Here is a 20,891-nt window from a genome sequence, read left to right as displayed (position 1 = left end):
TTATGCCTCAGTTTCTTCCTCTGTAAAAAGAGGATAATAAAGGAACTTCCTTCAGAGAGTTGGAGTGCCCAGAGTTCCTGGTACCTATGCCCCGTCCACATGCATATTATGTACCAGTTACTGTTAGTAGGTGGTGATACTGGGAGGAAAATCAGTTCTAATACCGGAGAAGCAACATTGAGGCCTTCATCTTCCCTGTCATGTTCCAAGTCTTTTTGCTTAAGCTGTTCTAATTATGCACACCCGGAGGATGGCAGGAACTGAACTGAGAAGGTGTCTTTAAATGAGGCAGGCAGCTCCATGTAAGCAGTGGATCACTTCACTGTAAGGTACCTTACCGGGTGGGATCAGATGAGCGACAATTTGGAAGCATCCAGTGCTGCCCTCCACACCATGGGGCCCACTGGGATGGTGTTATAGCTTCCCTGGGGTGTGGGGAGGTGCTTGGAAGCAGGGCGTGCATTCCTAAGTCAAGGTTTATGCGTGGGTAACTGGTCTCTCAGGTACTGGGAATATGGTAAGCGAGGTCTTCACCACTGTTTGGAGCCAGCAGGGCAGAGAGGCCACCTGGACCTAAATGACATCTATTCACTACAAAGCCCTTGATGACAGAAGAATGATTTACTACAGAGTACAGTCCTGGGGGGGTCGGTGGAAGCTCAGCATGGCCCACGATGGCATCAGTTGTGCTAACAGGTATATAAAAGCATACACTCATTTTCTAATTAGCCAAAGAACAACAACAGGTAGGTGGAAAACTTACTGGAAGAAAAAAGCACCATATGTTCTAAGAGAAATGTAAACCTTTTGTTTATGAATAACATATAACCAATTCTCTACTTGAGGGAAGTCATCTTGAGTTGACCATTTTAAGTAACTTCCTACGAGAGCTGCTAAAAAGCAGAACACTTTTGGTAATTGTTTTCCCATCCTGAGTTTCCAGTGTTCTTGCAAGTGAATGAATCAAACTTTATTGCCACTTACACTGAGTTTTTAAAATTATAATGTGAAGTATTCATTGTGCAAATGAAAGGAAATCAGCTATAAATAAACATTTTCAAAAGTAAATAAAGTGAATACTTGAACTGTAAGAGAAGGCACAGTCTACAGTTCATCTGTTGGGTCTGACATAGCATGGTTCATTACAAATTTTAATGTTTGTATTATAGCTCTTTACCAAATTACATTATTGTTAAATATTATTATGTATTATTAAATATTATGTTTAAATATTATTAAATATTGATGAATTGATTAGGTGCTTGATCACAAATTTTTTATTTATACATTCATATTTATCTCTTGTTTTATGTGAGTATTATGTTAGGTGTTCCAGATATAACAGTGAATAATCAATGTCTTGCCCTCTTGGGATTTAAAGAATAGTGAGGGACTAAATGTATAACATAATTGTGTAATATTATGTAATTATAATCAAGAAAAAAGGTGCTCTGACTATAAAATATAGGCATGTGAAATTATACTGTAGAGACGTTTCCAGCATGAGTCACCACACCGTCTCAGCGTCTCAGTTTCATTCCTGGAGCCTCCGCCGCTCCTCAGCAGTGCTCTAATGTTCATCTGTGAGGTGTGGCAAGTCTGATTTCATCCTATAACACAATTCAGCAACCTGCAGGATAAAATGGAGTGTGGGTTTCGGCTCTATTAGTGCTTCAGCGGACAGAGTGTTTTAGGAAGACCATAAAAACTCTTTTCTCACAATTTATAGCCCAGAGCTTCTCCTTCCTTCCTGTAATCCTTGCACAGCAGCTGGAAGCAGCGTTCCACCACCGTGTGACACGGCAGCCATCACGGGTCCTCAAGGATTTCCTTCTTGATAACTGCAAGAGATGACCTCAGTGACTGTTACATGCTATTGATTATTAATAACCACTCTCTAATGCGGCAGCTCTCCAGCACTCACCAGAATCATCTGGAAGTTTCCTTATAATACAGATGGCTGAGCTCCATTCCCAGAGTTTCTGATTGAGTAGTTCTGTGTGGTTGGTGGCTGTTCAGTCACTAAGTTGGGTCCGACTCTTTGCGACCCTGTGGACCGTCGCCTGCCAGGCTTCCCTGTCCTTCGTTGTCTGTGTTCTGTGTTACAATCCAGGAATTTGCATTTTCAGCAGGTTCTCAGAGGCCACTGCAGCTGCTGGAACCAAACTTTGAGAGGCGCTGCTCTAACAGAAACTTGATTCTCTTCTGCCTTGTCCAAGAGAGCTCTCTGACCCAGAGGGCTCACCCTGAGAACCTGTTGCCCACCGACACTTTGCCCAAAGAGCACCATCAGGACTCAGTTGCAGATAACAGGAGCTCCTTTTGCTGTTTAAAGCAGAAAATAATTAAGTGCTTTCACATAATTGGAGAGGGTGGCTGGATGACCTCAGGAATTAGTCCTACAACAGAACTGTAGTTTGGTTCAGTGTGGGAACTCCCATGGAAGACAGAATCAGAAACCCATTACAGAACCTCCTTCCAGAATCAGCCAGGGCGGTTTGGTTTGGGAGTCAGAAAGCGTCTACTAGAACTGCAGCCTCCACAGCTTTTGACACCCTCTGGAACCACATTTCAGGAACATGGGTTCCTCATGTGTTAGTTTGAAATCCAGGTCTCCCTCAAGTATACCTCACGGGAGAAACCAAATTCCATCTGGAACCCTAGATGAGAGGGAGTCTGGGAAATAAATTTTTGAGCTTTCTTGACTCTTAAGAAAACGAAGGCTCGCTTGGAAAAGGTGGATGTAGATATTGTGTTAATAGAGTCTTGCTACAGGGTCTACCACAGAATGTTTCTTGGGTGCAGCTGAGACATACAAAAACGGGAAAGAACTAGCTATATGATGATGTGAGGGCTGTATTCCAGGCAGAGGAGGAGGAACAAGGAGACCCAGAAGTGAGTATTAATTAACCTTGAAAACAAATGGCCATGATACAGACACCTCCCCTATCTGTACATTAAAAAAAAAAAACAAAAAAAAAACACATAGATGGCAATTTCTGAAAACTCAATTTTTCATTTAGGGTGTTACTGCAGTAAGTATAGAGGCCACCATGTAACCAGTCTCACCCTCCTCTGCTCTCATGGTGGAGGCTAGGATCCTGTATTTAAGGCTTCTTGGAGGAGGAATGTCTCTTCTGTCCTGTGTGAGGAATCAAGCATGAAAAGCATAGTATAACCATAACAGCTAAGGTGCACCATCTATCTAAATGGTTAGAGAACTGGAGGCAGAGCCTGGACCTGTACAGGAATGTCACTGGCAAGATTTAGATGCCACTCACAGGGTGGCCTTGGGTTCCAAAGTGAAAAGGCAGTAAGAAATCCTAGTTCTGTGGTCACAGAGATAACTTAAACCTTAGCGATGATCTGATCCAACCCCCTCATTTTACAGGTGAGAAAATAGGCAAAGGTTGAATGTCTTGTTCAGGGTGACAAAGTCAGTGGGACATCGGGACCAGAGCCCCTAACAGCAAACATCGCTTCACCATGTGCTTCACCTTGCTTTTAGACTTCTCTTTTTATGATCATAACCAGTTCAGTCACTCAGTCGTGTCCGACTCTTTGCAACCCCATGGACTGCAGCACGCCAGGCCTCCCTGTCCACCACCGGCTCCTGGAGTTCACCCAAACTCATGTCCATTGAGTCAGTGATGCCATCCAGCCATCTCATCCTTGGTTGTCCCCTTCTCCTCTTGCGTTCAATCTTCCCCAGCATCAGGGTCTTTTCACATGAGTCAGCTCTTCACATCATTATGCCAAAATGCAAATGTGGTGGCAGATCTGGGATGTTGCTGGGTCACGATCAGTTTATTATGTAGTTCCTTATCAGTTAGATGGTGTTCACAACAACTGTTTTGTTTTGTTTTTTAATATTTGTTTTATTTTTGGCTGCATTGGGTCTTGGTCGTGGCATGTGAACCTTTCATATCCAGGCTCCGTAGTCGTGGTGCACAGGCTCTAGCTGCATGTGAGAGCTTAGTTTTCTGAACAGGGATCGAACCTGAGTTCCCTGCATTGGAAGGCAGATTTTTGGCCACTGGACCACCAGGGAAGTCCCATTAAATAAAGTGTGTTTATTTATGGCTGGGCTGGGCCTTCACTGCCGCGTGCCGGCTCTGTCCACTGCAGTGCACAGGGCTGCTCCCTGCAGCGGTTCTCTTGTGGAGCGCTGGCTGGGGCGTGCAGGGCTCAGTGGCTGTGGCATGTGGAATCCTCTCGGATCAGGACCAAACCTGTGTCTTCTGCACTGGCAGACAATTCCTAAGCGCTGGACCACCAGGGTTGTCCAGAACAACTGGTTCTGATTAAAGACCACTGAGCAATGTGTCCAGTTTCACCCTTAGTGAATTTCACTTCCAGAGCTGTTTGTTTTTAATTTTTGCAAGAATGGTGAAAAGGGATCAAGGCCTTAGGAAAAGGAGTCATAATAAAAAAGGGACTTAAATGAATTTCCTCTAAAGAGTCATACAAGGAATAGTTTATTTATTAATAGTTTATTACTAGTTTATTAGTATGAGTGGCAGATGTAATTAAAGGACTCAGAAGAAAAGTGACATTATATTAGCAAAGTGCTAGGTTAAATATTTAATCCAAGGAGCTTTGTATATATTTTTTTACATTCAGTATTTGGTTAATTTGACATGGATTGGAACGCCCAACTCTAGAAAGGCTTAACTCTATTCAAATTAAGCAGGCAAATATCTAATTGTTTTTCCCTAAGAATTCACAAGCATTGTGTGCTCACATGGGAGAATAGCAGTGTGGAAGAGTGTTGTTGTTGTTCAGTCTTGTCCTACTCTTTTGCAATCCCATGGACTGTAGCCCACCAGGCTCCTCTTGTCCATGGGATTTTCCGGACAAGAATAATTGAGTGGGTTGCCATTTCCTTCTCCAGGGGACTTTCCCAATCCAGGGGTCAAACCCGTATCTCCTGCACTGCAGGCAGATTCTTTATCACTGAGTTACCAGGGAAGACCTTTGAACAGTGTTAGGTGGTATCATAGTTCCAGAAGTTTTGAACTGGGTTATTCAGTCATAATACATACATATATTTATAGCACTGTATTGCTTTACAGAGTCTATAAAATGTTATGTCTGTTAAGTATTCAATATCATAAGTTATATTACCCCCCCAAAGATTTCACTTTGCAAATTCTGACAAACCATCCCTGAAAGGAAGAAGCTATGAAAACCCAGAATTGTATATACATAACCTCTCCCAGACACACCACATCTTTTCCCCTGCTTATTAGTAAGATGTAGAATATTTTATTTTATAAATGGTAAGTTAGAATGACAGGCAGTATGTTTTCTTTCAAATCCCCTGTATCCCAAGCCCTTTCAAGGCAAACAAAGTTGAATTCTCTTGTGATGGTCAGAGAAGCAGTTTATGAGAGCTTTAATGATGTATGACTTTCTCATGACTTATTAACAATCAATCCCAAGAATCTGGAACCTCTGTATCACTGACCACAAGGTTCTGGAGGAAAATGTCTGCACACCCGCCTTAGATTAGCTCAAAAGTCTGAGTCATGGTGTGACGAGGCTGATCAAGCAGAAGAAAAGCGTCTCTTCTCTCGGAAGAGAGTGCTCAGAAATTAGAGTGTGTAATGGAGCAAGGCACCAGGCATGTTGGCTGGCTGTGTCCCGTGCGTGGTGTTTAGAATGTCCTTTGTGGAAGGAGCGAAAGCCAACTTCCTGCGCTAAGAATAATGATGTCCTAAGGAATGAACATCTGTTCTCTTGTGCAATGTTTAAGAGAAGCAGCTGTTATCTGCTTTGAGTTAAAAGGTAGGTTTGCTCCCACCTCCACACTTCCGAGCTCTACCCCAGTGCCTGCCCGGTCCCTGATGCTGGAGGCTGCTGTAAACAACACAGCCATTTACCCAAACATTTCAGTCCCCCTCCTTCCCCTCCTCGAGCCCATGCCTTAGCCCGTAGAGCCGGCTGGACGGAAGGCATATTTTCTTGTGAAATTTGGGCTCGGGGAAAGAGACTTAGTTTGGAGTATGAAGAGGGTGACATTCTTTTAAAGTTGAAACACGTCTGGAATGCTTAAGTAAAAGGTGCCAGTCAAGATGCACGGAGAGTGTGCACGTGCCCGCGGCTTGGCAGGGGAAAGCTCTAGGTTGCTCCATAAGATTTTATAATTCTGTGTTTGACCTTTTCACTTCACGAAAAGATGGAGTGAGAGCAAAGAAGTGATATGGCAGATACTCAGAGGAAGCTTCAGGGGTTTAGAGAAAATCAAGGAAAAAACATTAAAAGGAACCTGGTTGAGATTTCTGTATTTTCTTCCCTCTGCCCCCCACCAAGTTAAAGCCTCTTAAATTTCAGCCAGATGTGGCTAAGGCCACTAAAGTACTGGCAGAATAAATAGTCAAGAGGGTTGAGGAGTGAGGTTCTTGTAAGTTTTCATGCTGGTGGGGGGCCTGGCAGAGAATCTGGGTGTGAAACCTGCTCAGTCTGAGGGGCCTGGGGGTGTGGGGTGGGGGTTTGGGGGAGGAGAGCTGGCTGTGGCTAGTCGCTTCATGGGAATTGAAGCTCAATGTGGCCTGATTTTTCAGGAAAGACCAGAAATACGGCTTTATTGTTAAAATCTCCCAATTTTAAAATAGTGTAACAAATAATGGTGATTTTTAAAAATATTCAGTGCCAAACAAAACAGATTGGAATGAATGCATCTGCTAGTTTTCCAACTCAACATTTATGGAATTCACCTTTCTAGGAGGATTTGGGACCTTAAAACCAGACCTTATAACTTGTAACTCAAATTAAGTGAAGAGAATGCCATTTTTTCCCCCTCCCAATCATTTAATAAGTATTCATATTAACAAATATCAGAACTCTATCCATCAGTAGACACAATGGAGGCAAAGATGTGAGATTCAGCCCGACCTGTCATGCAATGTGGTTAGGAGCGGATAAACAGGAAAGTACACTGTAGTGAATTTTGTGTGATTAAACAGGTATTCCCACAGTGGGCTTGCTCTGAAGGGCATTTATTAATAGCTCTAATTTGGATGGGAACTGTGTCTTAGAGAAGTCCTTTAGTTTAAGAAAGTAGGAGAAGCAGGAGGTAAAAGGAATATTGATTTTTTTAAAAGAGCAAGGTGTATCTGAAGAAATTGCAAGTGTTTACTACCATAAGATGATTAAAAATCAAACCAAGGATGGAGCTAGAGTATCCATTTCAAAAGGTTGTCTTGAGAATTAAACATAAAATGCTTAGAACATTATCTTTATCCTGCTCACTACTTATTCTCAGTCCATAGTACCGGGACAGGTCCAGAATAACTACTCAGTAAATATCTGTTGAGTGAATTGACGCTGAGGAAATGTAAAGCGGTTGGATCACTGGACTCCTTAGATCTGCCTAGTGGTCCAGGTACAGTTACCCTCTCTCCACCTGGCCTTACTTAGAAGCATAGCAGTTACCCACAAGCGGCTCAGTTAAAAAAAAAAAAAAAGGAATAACTTCTGTAGTAAAACATTTCTAGTGTATGACATTAAAAATAAAAAATTAAGTCCAACGTGCCATTTCTGAAAGCAAAGCAAGGAAACTCTGCATTTGTGTTGCTCTGATTAACAGCTTCACTTAGTTTCTTCCTCTCCCTTTACCCAAGGCTGCTGTGGTACCATCTGCCCAGACCCTTAAAATCACTGACTTCAGCTTCAGCGACTTTGAGCTGTCTGACCTGGAAACGGCACTGTGCACAATCCGGATGTTCACTGACCTCAACCTTGTGCAGAACTTCCAGATGAAACATGAGGTAGCAATGTAGTGATGTGCTCTGGAAATTGTGTGTGTGTGTGAGAGAGAGAGAATTAGTTTCGGATTCTAGTATGGAATGAAGTTTCAGTATGAAATGAAGATGAATGAAGTATGAATGAAGATTCATATACTGTCAACTAATACAGACCCAGAATGTTTGAAGAAAACTTATCAGCCACTGAGAAGACATGTACTGGGTTCCCACACGTATCAAGCAGCAGGTTGCAGAACAGGGCAGGGTGTTCCCGACAGAGAGCAAGGGGAGGGTCGAGGTGGGGCGTGGAGTGCTGGTTGGGGTGACGGTGGCAGAGCTGCTGGAGGATGGTGAGAAGCAGGCCGCGTGGGTCCTCGTACGCTACTTAGAGGAATTTGGATTTTATGCTGAGAACAATGGTGAGTCACTGAGGAATCTTAAGCAGGGAAGTAATAAGATCTGGTTGCAGAGGTTATGATAACACAGTAGAAAGAAGGACCCAAACAGAGTGAACGCCTTTGGAAATGAGGGAGCAGAGGGGCTGATGTGCAGCCAAGCTCTTGGTTCAGACAGGGTCACACATACGGAGTGAAGATGAAGACGGACTTTAATCCCAGCCAGTTACCTTACTTGCCTCTCAAAAATAGCAAGACTGAGCTCTGTCCCTTCTCATACCAGTTGGGGAGATTTCAGGGAATTCTAGTTTGTTTCATAATGCCTGTGTTATTGCATGAAAGAATAAGGGAGAATAGAAGGGCCTATATGAAAAAGAAATTAAATAATTTGCCTTTAAAGCTGTCTTTTTTTTTTTTTCCAGTCAGTTGCATGTCTAGTCTCCTCGTATGGATTTCCTATATGGATATGTAAATACCTTGAAGGCCTCCACTATCCAGCACTCCATTAATACATAAAATAAAAATTTATTAACAATAAACAGTGTACCCAGCACTGTGCTAGGGACGCACTTTAGTGATGAGTTGTCCCTGATCTCAGAGCCTTACTGAGGTCTGAGAGCTGAGCTCTAATATAGTTAAGGTTAATACAGTGTCATTTCTGGTATTACTGGGGGCCCAAATCTGGTTCTTCCTTCAATTTAACCAAACTTTATATTATTCTTGGGTGAAAATACAATCTGTAGACTCTAGTAATAGTTCACTCCTATTAGAGTGTGTTGATTAAGGGATATCATATCATTTAATTATTTCAAGAAGCTCTCAAGAAACGTCCTTTGGTTATTATCGTCCCTGTGTTACAAATGAAGAAACTGACATAGCGTGAAAGTGAAGTAGCTCAGTCGTGTCCCAACTCTTTGCGACCCCATGGACTGTACAGCCTACGAGGCTCCTCCGTCCATGGAATTTTCCACGCGAGAGTATTGGAGTCGGTTGCCATTTCCTTCTCCAAGGGATCGTCCCAACCCAGGGATCGAACCTGGGTCTCCTGCCTTGCAGGCAGACAGACGCTTTACCGTCTGAGCCACCAGGGAAGCTCCAGACATAGCAGGATGGAGTAGAAGGTTCTTGGATTTGAGTCATAGCTCTACTGGTGATTAGCTCTCATTTCTTTGGGCAGGTAGTTGCTCACGTTCTCAAGTTTTGTAACCTGTTAATTGGGAATAATAGTATGACTTTCCCTGTGGGGGTCTTGTGAGAATTATACATGTATCTGTGTGATTGTCTATTTGTATGTGTGTGTATGTGTGCACACCTGTATATTTTGCTTAATACAAAAGTATTAAGTAGAAAGTTAATCCCTTCTTTAAACCAGATTTGACCATGGTTATATTACCCCATAGGGCTCATATATTAAAACCTTTATTAATGGCATGAAGATCCCATTTAGAGCCAGAAGATCTAAATGTGAGTCTCAGTTCTGCTGCTTGCTAGTTATAGGACTTACATAAATCTAGGTAGCAACTCAGGTCGATTTCCATTCCTGAGGTCTCCCATACTGTGCACCGGTAATGGCTCTGTTGAAAGGGCCTGGCCAGGACAGGAATATGATCTTTGTACCTATTTATGAAATTATTACATAAATTGATTTATTTCTTAAAAAGATAAGCTCTAAACAACAAAATTCTATAAAGCAATTATCCTTCAATTAAAAGTAAATTTTAAAAAATAAGCTTTAAGGTAGCATTTGAGTGTTGGATAAGAAGATAGTCCTTTGAATTTCTCCCTCAGTCTTTTATTTTTACCTTTCCTGAATGTTTGTCCATTAGGCAGGTATTTCTCCTCAGTGTCTCGTTCATCTCCTCTGCTTTTCCATTTGAGTAACTACTGTTCTGATTCTGGCCAGTGTCATCTTGAACGTCTCTATTACTCTTGTTGCCCTTCCTGCCTTGGCGACTCATCCGTTTTATTTCAGATATTATTGTCACTATACATTTCAGATATAATTTTAGGATGATGATTAAAATGTTGCTGCTAGAAAAGATGTTAGCATCATAAAGTGCCCTGACAAAGAATCCTTCCTACTGAAAGATATGACAAATCTTCTTGTCCCTGTTGGCTTCCAGACCTTTTCTCTCCTGTAACGCTCATGGATCTCTGAAACAGATTCTTTTACTTTACTCTACCAATCTGCGTGTGCTATGCTTGTTTTCCTTTACCGTCTGTCTTTGACAAGTCATTCCTCCCATGAATGGACAGGATTGTCCACTTCCAAGTCCACTCCACTGTGTACCACAGCATACTTTTTCCTTGAAGCATGACGCAAAAGTCTCTATTCCTGGGAAAACTCTAGGACTGACTTCATGCCACTTGGAATCCTGTTGACAGTTTATAAATTTGTGTTCTCATTTTTACGTGAATTTATTTCCTTTATATGTGTGCTTTTGTTAGTTTTGCTACTGATTGAAACTCTTGAAGGCAAGAGCTGAGCTGTGTTTTCTTTCTTTGCTTCCTTGCACAGAATCTTAAGTATGTTGCTCAGGACTCAGGAAGCCTTTGTAATTGTTGGAGACCAATTCACTGTACTGAGCATGCTCCCTAGGGTCTTCCAAACTGCTCACAGCTGTTCAGGAGTCCTGTACGAAAGGCTGTATTACAAGTTTGAACATTCCAGGCATAGCCACCAAGCATTTAACAGATCTGACCATAATTTTCCTAAATGTTGTTAAGAACATTCTGATAACAGAATACAAAACTGTACTTGAATCTGGTTACTAATTAGATACAATGGGGCAGTCGTTGGGTTACTCAGTTCAACAGGCCCATCTTAGTAGAAGCAGAATCAGGAGTTCCCTGGTGGTCCAGTGGTTAGGTCCACTTAGGATGACCAGGTTCAATCCCTGGTCAGAAAACTAAGATCTCACAAGTTGCACAGCATGGCCCCCCAAAAAAGAAGAGAGTAGTCCATTAGGAATTAGGTTTCATAATTATTTTGTCCATTATTTCCCATTATATGCTATACATGCCTATTTAATTATGTCTACAGATTTTATGATTAGTAGAGAGATATGCCCATAGGTTAAATATCTGGGCTTTCCTGCTTATTTTCCTTGATTCTATATTTAATCAACAGAATTTTCTACAACAGGAGTTCCCAGGTGGCTCAGTGGTAAAGAATCTGCCTGCAATTCAGGAGACATGGGTTCGATCCCTGAGTTGGGAAGATCCCCTGGAGAAGGAAATAGCAACCCATTCATTCCAGTATTTCTGCCTGGGAAATCCTATGGACAGAGGAGCTTGGAGGGCTACAGTCCAGGGGGTTGCAAAAGAATCAGACACAACTTAGCAACTAGACAATTTCCTATAAGACTTCACTGTATACTTTCTAAACATATCAAAAGAAAGTTAATAGTTCTTACTTAAAATTCTAATAAGATGAACCTATTACCTTCAGGGTCAACTTTATTCAGAAATGGTCATGCTGTAGTATATTTCAGGTCAGCACATGTCAGTCTTAGCCTTCGAAAATCCTCTGGGAAATATGGTTACTCAGGGGTGGGTAAAAGAGCTTGGGGACATTTGGGTTCCTTTTATCAGAATTCTCTGTGAACTGCATCATAGAACAAGAAGAAAGAGACCTGAGAAGAAAAGGGAGAATATGAAAGCATTGATTTTTCTGCCAAATCCTCTATAAGCAATTTTGTACTAACAAAGAAGAAACCTTGTTTTTTGGCCTACTTTTGCAGCCAATCAAACTGTGTTGAATATTATTAAAGCAAGATTCTTTTCCCTGGTACTTTTTCATTCCCCAGAGCAATGGCTTTTGTGTATGAAATATCCCCATAAATATACATAGGGAGAAGCACATATTTATTTTTAGAGATCCCCCAAAGCATAGTAAATTATTCAGAATCGAAGAGAGGCAGACTCTGATGCTAACACAAACACAAAATTATCATGCTTAGGGCCCATGAGTCCCCCAGGGATTTTGTTAAATCCACCACTTAGGAGTTGAATTAAATAAACCTAGCTTATGAGATTTTCTGAACAGTCTGTCCTTTTTTTCTCCATCTTTAAAAATACATAGATTAAACACACTCACATACACACACACACCAGGGCTTTGTGTGTGTGTGTGTGTGTGTGTTTTAAATTACTTCTTGATAACCAAGCAGTAACTCTGCCTGAATATTTAAGAATCGTTTAAAGGGACAGAGGCTGTGATGTGGAGTTTTAGTTTGTCCCTGGGTGTGTGCCGTGTGCCCTGCCCCCAGTCTGTCCCCAGAAGGGCCTCACGAACACCTGTGCGGACGCACAGAAAGAGGGCGTGCGAGCAGCTGCCTGCGGGCTCCCTGCGCATGGGTTCATGCACCTGTGACTGGACTGTCCCAACTGACTACACGTGGACGTAGTATCTTCTAAAAAGCTAGTCTGTGCCCTGCCTTTCTTAGAGCTGCCTTGCCTTTTACATCTAATTTAGCTGGCACCGTGGTTTGCATGGTGGACTCTGGAATCAAACTCTCAGGATCTGAATTCTGGCCCCATCCTTCACATGCACTGTGGCCTCGGGCAAGCTTCCTCTCCGAATGCCACTCGCATCATCTGAAGTGTGTCCCACAGAGCCCTGGGGTCAGATGTACATGCTTCGTACAGTGCATGAAGTCAGTGTAGGGTGAGCGTTAGCAGTTATTTTGACTACTTACACCTTGTTTCCTAAAGGTCCTTTGCAAGTGGATTTTAAGTGTGAAGAAGAACTATCGGAAGAACGTCGCCTATCATAATTGGAGACATGCCTTTAATACAGCTCAGTGCATGTTTGCGGCACTAAAAGCAGGCAAAATTCAGGTACTGCTCAGAGTCGTTTATATATTTAGACGCTTTGTTGCTTCACAGCATATTCTTCCAGTTGTTTTAATGTGCACTAGTGATGACCGAGAATAATACTTACTTCCAGTTAGAAGTAAACTGCCTTGTGTGTGCTTGTGCTCAGTCGTGTCCGACTCTTTTGCAGCCCCATGTGTGACCCACCAGGCTCCTCTGTCCGTGAGATTTTCCCAGCAAGAATACTGGAGTGGGTGGCCAATCCCTCCCCCAGGGCACCTTCCCAACCCAGGGAGTGAACCCTTGTCTCCTGCGTCTCTTAATTCAACAAGACTAATATGGCAAAATAATTTCTAATTTTCTTTCATATATAATATACATTGCATGTTTAAAAAATTTTTTAAATAGCTTCATATTAAACTTAATAGTCTTTGGCCAAATAAATACCTCCTTCAGAGGAAACTCCACAGTAGAAGGAAAAGTATCCAGCCTCTCACAGTCACATTTAAACTGCTCCATAGTAGACTTTCTCAAAAACCACTCGGGTCCTAAACTTGGCTCCATAGATGGGCCCAGGGTTCTCTATCACATTTTCTCTGGAGCACTAATTTTATAAATATCATTTCATGGAAAAGGTTTTGGTTTCATATACATGACCAGAGACTTTAACAAAGAAGATCAGTGCCAAAAAGATTCAAGTAATTCATTCCTTTCCAGGTCAGATTTTTCATATCTCTGGCCTTAGATTCTAACTTCACTGGGAATTGACTAGTTATTCTAGGTAAGTGATTCCAGGCACCCATCATATGACTGTTTTTAATTCAGAGCTTCCATGCTCTTTTTTATTTAACAAACTCTCAAAATTTTATCCTCTGTCTCGACTTTCATTTAGTGCACATTTTAACTGGCTAGAACTAAAAAAAAAAAGTGATTGTTGTCTTAAGAAGCCATATCAAATACCATGATTGTATTTTCCTACTCTAACAAACATTTATAAGAAATAAGGTGAATTTATTTTGGGGTTTGAGACAGTCATGAGGACTGTATCACTGAAGCCTCTCCCTGCATTTTGTGAACAATAATAGAATGGTGACTTTTGTATATGCTGTAGACATTACTATGTAGAATGTTCAGAGGTCCAACAGGACAGAGCTGATGATAATTTCACCTGTGTTTTCTTACTAATGAAGGAGAATAGTTGAGTAGATAATACAAATGGCAGGAATTAAAAATAACCTGTATTTGGCTTTGGAATATATTATGCAACTTTTCAAAGCCAAATTTTCATTCCTTGTCTTTTTTTCCTATTGTTGGCTAGTAATCACATCTGTGCTCCTAATGAGAGAGTCAGGTATATAGTAACTGGCAGAGAGAAAAGGCCACAGAATCTAGAGGGAATGCAGAAGGTTCCCTGCAAAAATTCAGGGAGAAGACAGTTGTTGGAAGTTCGGATTATCCCACATGTATGTAGATAATGAAGAATTAAAAACATTGACTGCACATGGACAGATTGTTGATTATGTGAGGCATCTTAATTTTTTCTGTTGATAACAATAACCCCATTCTGAAGACTGGGGTTATTACTGGGGTTATTATCATTGAATATGACTGATTCAATCCCTGCAGGAAAGGATTCTAGCGCGAGTCCTCTGTGACTAGAAAGAAGCACATATGTAAAGTGCTGAGGACAAAACCACGTGATGGGTGGAAAGAGGTAGCTAACGCGCTTTACCAAACGGTTCTTTCTCGTTCTCTCCCCACGGTCTTCGGTCACGTAGAAGAGGCTGACGGACCTGGAGATACTCGCACTGCTGATTGCTGCCTTAAGCCATGATCTGGATCACCGCGGTGTCAATAACTCATACATACAGCGGTAAGACATTTGCCCCAGCGGCAGAAGAGGGTGTTTCTTTTAAATTGTAGGGTTGTTTTGTTAAAAGTAGAAGCCACGGCAAATTCTAATGGTACGAAATTTCAGTTGGTCTGGGTCCCGTAACATACTCTGGTTTTATTTAAGGGAAATGGAAAAAATAATGCAAGTCCAACATCACATCGGGAACATCTCTGGCCTGAAGTTTGAAAAGTATTGACATTGAGACTCTTATTTCATTGCATAATTACCAGGAGTTTTGCTTTAGTTTATGAACACCAGGCTTAAGAGCTTCATTGGAAAACTATTAAGACTAGTACAGAAAAGGTAGAATTTCACCCTGGAATAAAAGATAGTACTTGAAAAGTGCTTAGCTCGATCCTAAGTATTAGTAAGTGTCATCCATAAAGAGGCTTTTGGTCTTAGTGAAGGCAGTAGACCACAGTACTGGCAAATCTGGGCTCTGAGCTCAGACCTGGATTCAAGTCCTCCCCCTCGCCACAGAGTCCCTGTGTGATCGTGAGCAGAGGTGCTCACCTCTGTGAAATCAAGATAATAGCCTTCCTACTCATAGGGCGGACATAAGTTTTTTAAGACATAATGCACATCACTACCAGGTAGAATGCCTGGTACATTTTTAAGTGTTAAAATGAATCTTAGCTTCAGGTGCTAGTGATAGTCCTGTCGTCATCAGAAGCCTGCTTTGGGACTGATTTTGAGAGTATAAGATACTAATTCTTCAGACAAGTTTTTCAGGCTCATTTGTGGGCCGTGCTTACATAACATTTGCAATGGCAAATGCGATACTAAAGGTGATCATCAGATTTATGACATCGTAAATGCTATCATGACATTTTTATTTTCTTGGAGCAAATTAGTTGAAAGCATACATTTCTTGGCAAAATATCTTATTACTGAACATTTTTTAAAGTATGCAAGTGATTCAGCTAATGCATATATCTCTCTAGGATATTCCAGATATCTGATATCTTGAGAGAACTTCAGAAAGTTCTCTAATCACATCCCCTTTATCTAAATACAGTAAGTGGAAAACTTGATGTAAAAAGAACTGTAGCAATGTAGCGACCACGTCCTCTTCCAACCATTGATGGGAAAGGATCGCACGCTGTGGCCTGGCTGTCGGAGGCGAGCTGTTTCCTCTCTAAAAGCTAACGTTCTGGAGAACTGACTGTGTGATGCGCCCTTTGCCCTCGGCGCTCTGTCACGTACTGTGGTCCTGAGCCTCACATCAGCACGGGAGCAGCTATGAGAGGGAGCAGTGATGCGAAGAGACGTGTGCCGGAGAGTCGCAAGCAGGCCGGGGCTCAGCCGGTGGGGCCTCCTCCTCTTCCCTCAGCCTTGAGCATCGTGTCATCAGGGTATGGACTGTTACTGTATGGCTGGCCATGCTGCCATGCTTCAGAGTGAAAAAAGTACTCAGCTATTTTTTCCCTTTGTTTATTTAAAAATAATCACCCAGAAAAAAACATCTGGAGAAACGTCATCTTCTCTTCAAAAAAAAAAAAAAAGTCCTGGGAAAAAAACTGCAGGATCTTACTTCCACATATACCACAAAGTAGACTTGCACCAAGTAATAACAACTTTTAAAAATAAATTAAAGGAGTTTCAAAGATACTTATTTTTTCCTACATCCCTGTGGTTTGAGTAGAGGAAGCCAAGAACGTCCCAGGGATGTTTCTCTTTTTCTTCTTGGTGATAAACAAGTGGTATCTCAAGGAGAATTTTCTTAACCAGGGGCCTCTTGGGAGACTAAGAGCGTCAGAAACATTTCCATATAAAGAACTGACTTCTAGAAAGGTGTACTGTGTCCAGACCTTTATCAAATAAAAGGCAACACAGAAATAAAAGTCAGTGCGTCAAAAAGAGAAAAAGCCCTTATGAAGTAGCAAAGTCAGAAACAGAACTACCATCATCTGTTCTTCTTGAAGATCTCATCAGAAAATCTGAAGTAAGAGAGGCCTTGTTTAGGAAACTGTCTTGATTCTTGATCGGGTTCTCTGGTTCCGTCCTGGCTCAGGAAGACCGCCCTTACGAGGAGCACTGTGAGGATGCCAGTGAAATACCTGGGGGAGAGTGCACTGCCTGCGCCTTCCTCCCGCACATGGCTGGATGGTGGGAAGAGTGGTTTCAGATGGATACTAAAAACAGACCATCACAGGAACAAGTGGCTGAAGAACAGACATCTGCTTATGTAGAGAAATTTTCCCCCATTAGGCCTGTAGTCCATATAGGAGGACTGTGGTAGATACATTTACTTGGTTAGATTCAGGATTTGTGTTTTATAAACATAAGTATAGTGAAATTATCCTACATTTTAGGCAGATGGATAATGTGCAGTTACTGGGCCCTGTACTTTGTTAGGCAGAGAGCTATAAACGTGTAAAATTCAATTCCTGTTCTCCAGGAATTTTTATTGTCTCTTCAAACAGTGGTGACTAATGTCAAAGTATCTGGTAAGTCCTGTGTTCCTTAATAACATGGGCTGGAAGTGTAGGATAGAGAAGGAGATGGGTCATGATCAGCGTAGCCCATCTTTACTGTTAATGGAAGAAGTCAGAGTTAAATCGGATCTTTGAAGTGAGTAAGATTTAGAGAGGAGAGAACATGAAGATATTCCAGAAATACCATGAAGTGGGCATTTTCATTGGCACAGCAGTGATGGCTAGCCTGACTAGTCAGAATGAAAAGTAAGAGTATGAAGAAGCAGAAGTTAGAAGACCCTCTAGAGGGAGGGCTAGGAAACCAGGCTGTGCATTTTATTTGGTGTAGTGACCACTGAGTGGCTAATGGCATTGCTTAAGAAGAAAATATCTGAAAGTATGGTACAAGGTAAACAGGTAATAATTAGAACCACAGAGGTCAGCCAGAAAGCTGTTAGGGGAAGCCAGGTGTATATGAACATCACATATTAGCTCGAGGAAGGAAGAAAACTATTTAAATCTAATACTGAACAGTTAGTTATATGCAAGAAGGAAGGGGGAAATGATAACCCTGGGTCCAGGAAATGAGCAACGATGGTGCCACTGATGAGTGGGAGAGAGCTGGGAGGTGTGTCTGAATGCTGTGTCCTTGGGGGGGAGCTCAGAGGGGAGAGGAGCCCAACAATGAGGAGGATAACACAGGATGGTGGTTAGAAGAGGTAGGATGACCAAGTGAGGTTTTTTTTTTTCAAAATCAGAGATTCAGCCAAACCAGAATGAAAGAATTTCCTGGTAACCACAGTCCGATCACGTGTGCGTGTGTCCTGGAAGAACTCGCCCTGCACCGTGGTCCCCGCTGCTCTGTAACAGAGGAGCAACAGTGAGCTGGGTCATGAATGGGCTGGTGGTCACAGAGGGTCAGCAGGATCTCAGAGACGTCAGAGGGCAGCAGCGGCAGCACAGGAACCATAGCCCGTGAAGTTCAAACTGGGCAGAGTGTACTTGAGCCAGGAATGAGGTCATCCTTGGTAACGCTGGAGAGCCTGAGAGACTGGAGGTCTGGATATGAAGAATGTGCAAGTTCAGTTAGTCTTAATGTCAGTAGCTAATAATAATAGTAATAACAATAATAGAAGTTAACCCTCAACACAGTCATAGCTTTTAGCCTTGTGGCATTTGGAACTCTTTCTAGCACTTTATATACGTGAGTTCAGTTAGTCCTTAGACCGGCCTGAGTGCACATTCAAATCCTGACTCCTCTCACTGTGTCTTTGAGCCAAGTCATTTAAACTGCCTGTGTCTCCTTCTCTGTATAGTAGAATAATGACGGAAGAATACCTGTCTCACAGGGTTTCCTACAAGGATTAAGAAGTATAAACAGATGCAAAGTGCTTGGAACAGTACCTGAAACAGATTATCTGCTCAGCGAGTTTTAGCTGTTTTCACAGGGGTATACTATTAATGATATACAAGAGCTCAAGATCTTGCTCTGTCCCAGAGAGGGACAGGGACTAGTAGAGAGACTGCCTGGTAGCAGCTCGAGAAGGGAAAGTCTTCTGTTGTGAAAAAAAGACAATCGGCAGAGTCAGGGAGGTCAAAGAACTGGAGTCACAGGGTGAAATGATTCATCAGCTTGAGTATCTGTGATCACAGAGAACAGGAACATAAAATAAGCCCTGACTGACAGGCGATCATGATGATTTGGAGAGAAATTGTGAAGCTGAGAAGTAAATGGTTTGGCATGGGTTACAAAGAGTAGCTAAAAGATTTGAGCCCAGAGCAATATATATGGATGAGAAGCCAGATTAAAGGACGGCTGTTAGAGCCAGTGAAAAGGAATACTGTGCTGGGGCGGCTGTGTTTTCTCCCAGCACTTTCATTTTCTCCTGATTTCTAAGGCACTGGTCTGATTTCTGCACCAGCGTCCTTACGCCGCCCAGAGATGGAGCAGCAAAGGGAGGAGAGGCAGGGAGAGTGTGCTCACCCACGACTGCTCACTAACCGCGGTGGGGAAGAATCCCGCGGCAATAGTGGTTTAAAGTGTCCTTGTGGCATGACCTCGAAGGAGGCGGTGATGTGGCCTTGTGTTTAAAGAGTGAGAAAGTGACAGGACAGGGGATACACTGGTTTCCATGAATATCTTTGTAAAGACAGAATTTGGGGCATTTGTCACCCTGTCGTTGACTCATAAATCCATAGTTTTAGAACATAAGTAAAGGTAAACCATGTGAGTAAGCATGTAAAAATGTAAGTAAGTTTGCATTTGTTTATCTCACAAGCCAAGAATCTTCTCTAATATGAAGCAGTCCTTTCTGCATGGTGTAAAAACGCAATATGCATTCTCAATTTTAAACATGTTTCCATTGTCGCTGCCTGGTTGTGTTTCCAGTCTGGCTGCTAGGTCGGTGAGGAGATGCTGTGTGTGCAGAGTGCGGTGGGTCGCGAGCCAGAGTCACGCGGTGAAGAGGGTGTGTGTGAACCCCGGCTCTGCCACTTGTGTTGACCTTGAACAAGTTAGATGATCTCTCTGAACTTTAGGTTGTCTAAAAAAACAAATGCTAAAATGCTGTCGTGACATCTAAGGCTGGGTCACCCTGGAGCAGAGCCTGGGACAGAAGCCGGGTGCATACAGCTTAGGGGTGCATGTGACCCCAGGGGGCGGAAATGCAGGCCTGAGGGCGAGAAACGGAGAGGAGGGGAGGCCAGGAGGAGGACGAGGGAGCCAGATGTCCGTGCACACGGCACCCGGTGCTCACTGCCGCCAGCAGCCTGTGAGCGGTCCAGGACAGGAGACGCAGAGCTGTCTGCAAACTGACGGAGATGAACGGGGAGGGGCGGCTCTCCACCCGCGCGGTATCCCGCGGTCACAGCTGACCTCCACAGGCCTCACCGCTTCACCCTCCCAGCTGAGCGGCCGAGTGCAGAGTGCTCCTGTGGGCAGAGATGAGGTGTTCCCGCGGGGCGGCGCGGGCACCTCCTCAGGGGCTCGTCACGCCACGTGTCACAGCAGGGCTGGCGCTGGACGCCCCGACAGCGGCTGCAGTATAGGGGGACTGAGGACTTGACGTGGTGAGCTAAAGCGTCCTATACGAGAGTAACGTCAAAACTAAGTCAACTGCTTAGCACAGGGCTGGACATGTTACAGCAGAGAGTACTTGTTCTCATTGGGGAAAAGGAATCTACCAAACTGAAAAGGAATACAATCTAACAGGTAACAGACTTAAAAACAACCAGCAGAGTAAAACAGATGGATGTGCTGAAGTTTCTTATATAAATGGAAGTAACAGGCATTCCAGAAGCTTTTCCTTTCCTAGGTGAAGGGCATGAGGAAGGCTGCAGTAGTTTTACTGAAGTGTAAACACGAGTGGTTCTAGAGGGTCTGGTCCGAGTGAAGAGAAAACACTGTTGCCACAGCAGAGACGGTAGACTCCAGGCAGGATGTGGAGGGGATCACGGGTCTGTTTATGCTGGGCCCTCTGTAAGCCCAGGCCATCTTCCTGGAGACCGCTTGCACGGCTCAGATTTCCAAGCGTGCTGATGTGACCCAAGCCTCTCCAGTCCAGACATTTATACCCACGTGGCTGGACCACAGCCACCCTAAAATCAATACATCGAGCGC

The 20,891-nt window shown here is 43.0% G+C and overlaps 1 protein-coding gene across 5 annotated transcripts in view; it reads left to right on the top strand.

Annotated features, from left to right (window-relative positions):
* PDE5A (phosphodiesterase 5A) overlaps positions 1 to 20,891 on the top strand; it is a 147,312-nt gene that overhangs the window by 104,300 nt on the left and 22,121 nt on the right. For 3 of the 5 annotated variants that reach the window (XM_055588055.1, XM_055588058.1, XM_055588056.1), the window contains exons 12-14: positions 7,626 to 7,772; positions 12,860 to 12,985; positions 14,740 to 14,834. In XM_055588055.1, coding sequence (XP_055444030.1) covers positions 7,626 to 7,772; positions 12,860 to 12,985; positions 14,740 to 14,834 — 368 coding nt within the window. The remainder of the gene's footprint in view (positions 1 to 7,625; positions 7,773 to 12,859; positions 12,986 to 14,739; positions 14,835 to 20,891) is intronic. The other 2 variants (XM_055588060.1, XM_055588059.1) reach the window with 2 other exon arrangements.

This window comes from Bubalus kerabau, chromosome 7, assembly GCF_029407905.1.
Source record: "Bubalus kerabau isolate K-KA32 ecotype Philippines breed swamp buffalo chromosome 7, PCC_UOA_SB_1v2, whole genome shotgun sequence".
Taxonomy (NCBI): domain Eukaryota; kingdom Metazoa; phylum Chordata; class Mammalia; order Artiodactyla; family Bovidae; genus Bubalus; species Bubalus kerabau.
Note: the sequence above shows the minus strand (reverse complement) of the source record. Positions and strands in the feature narration are given on the sequence as shown.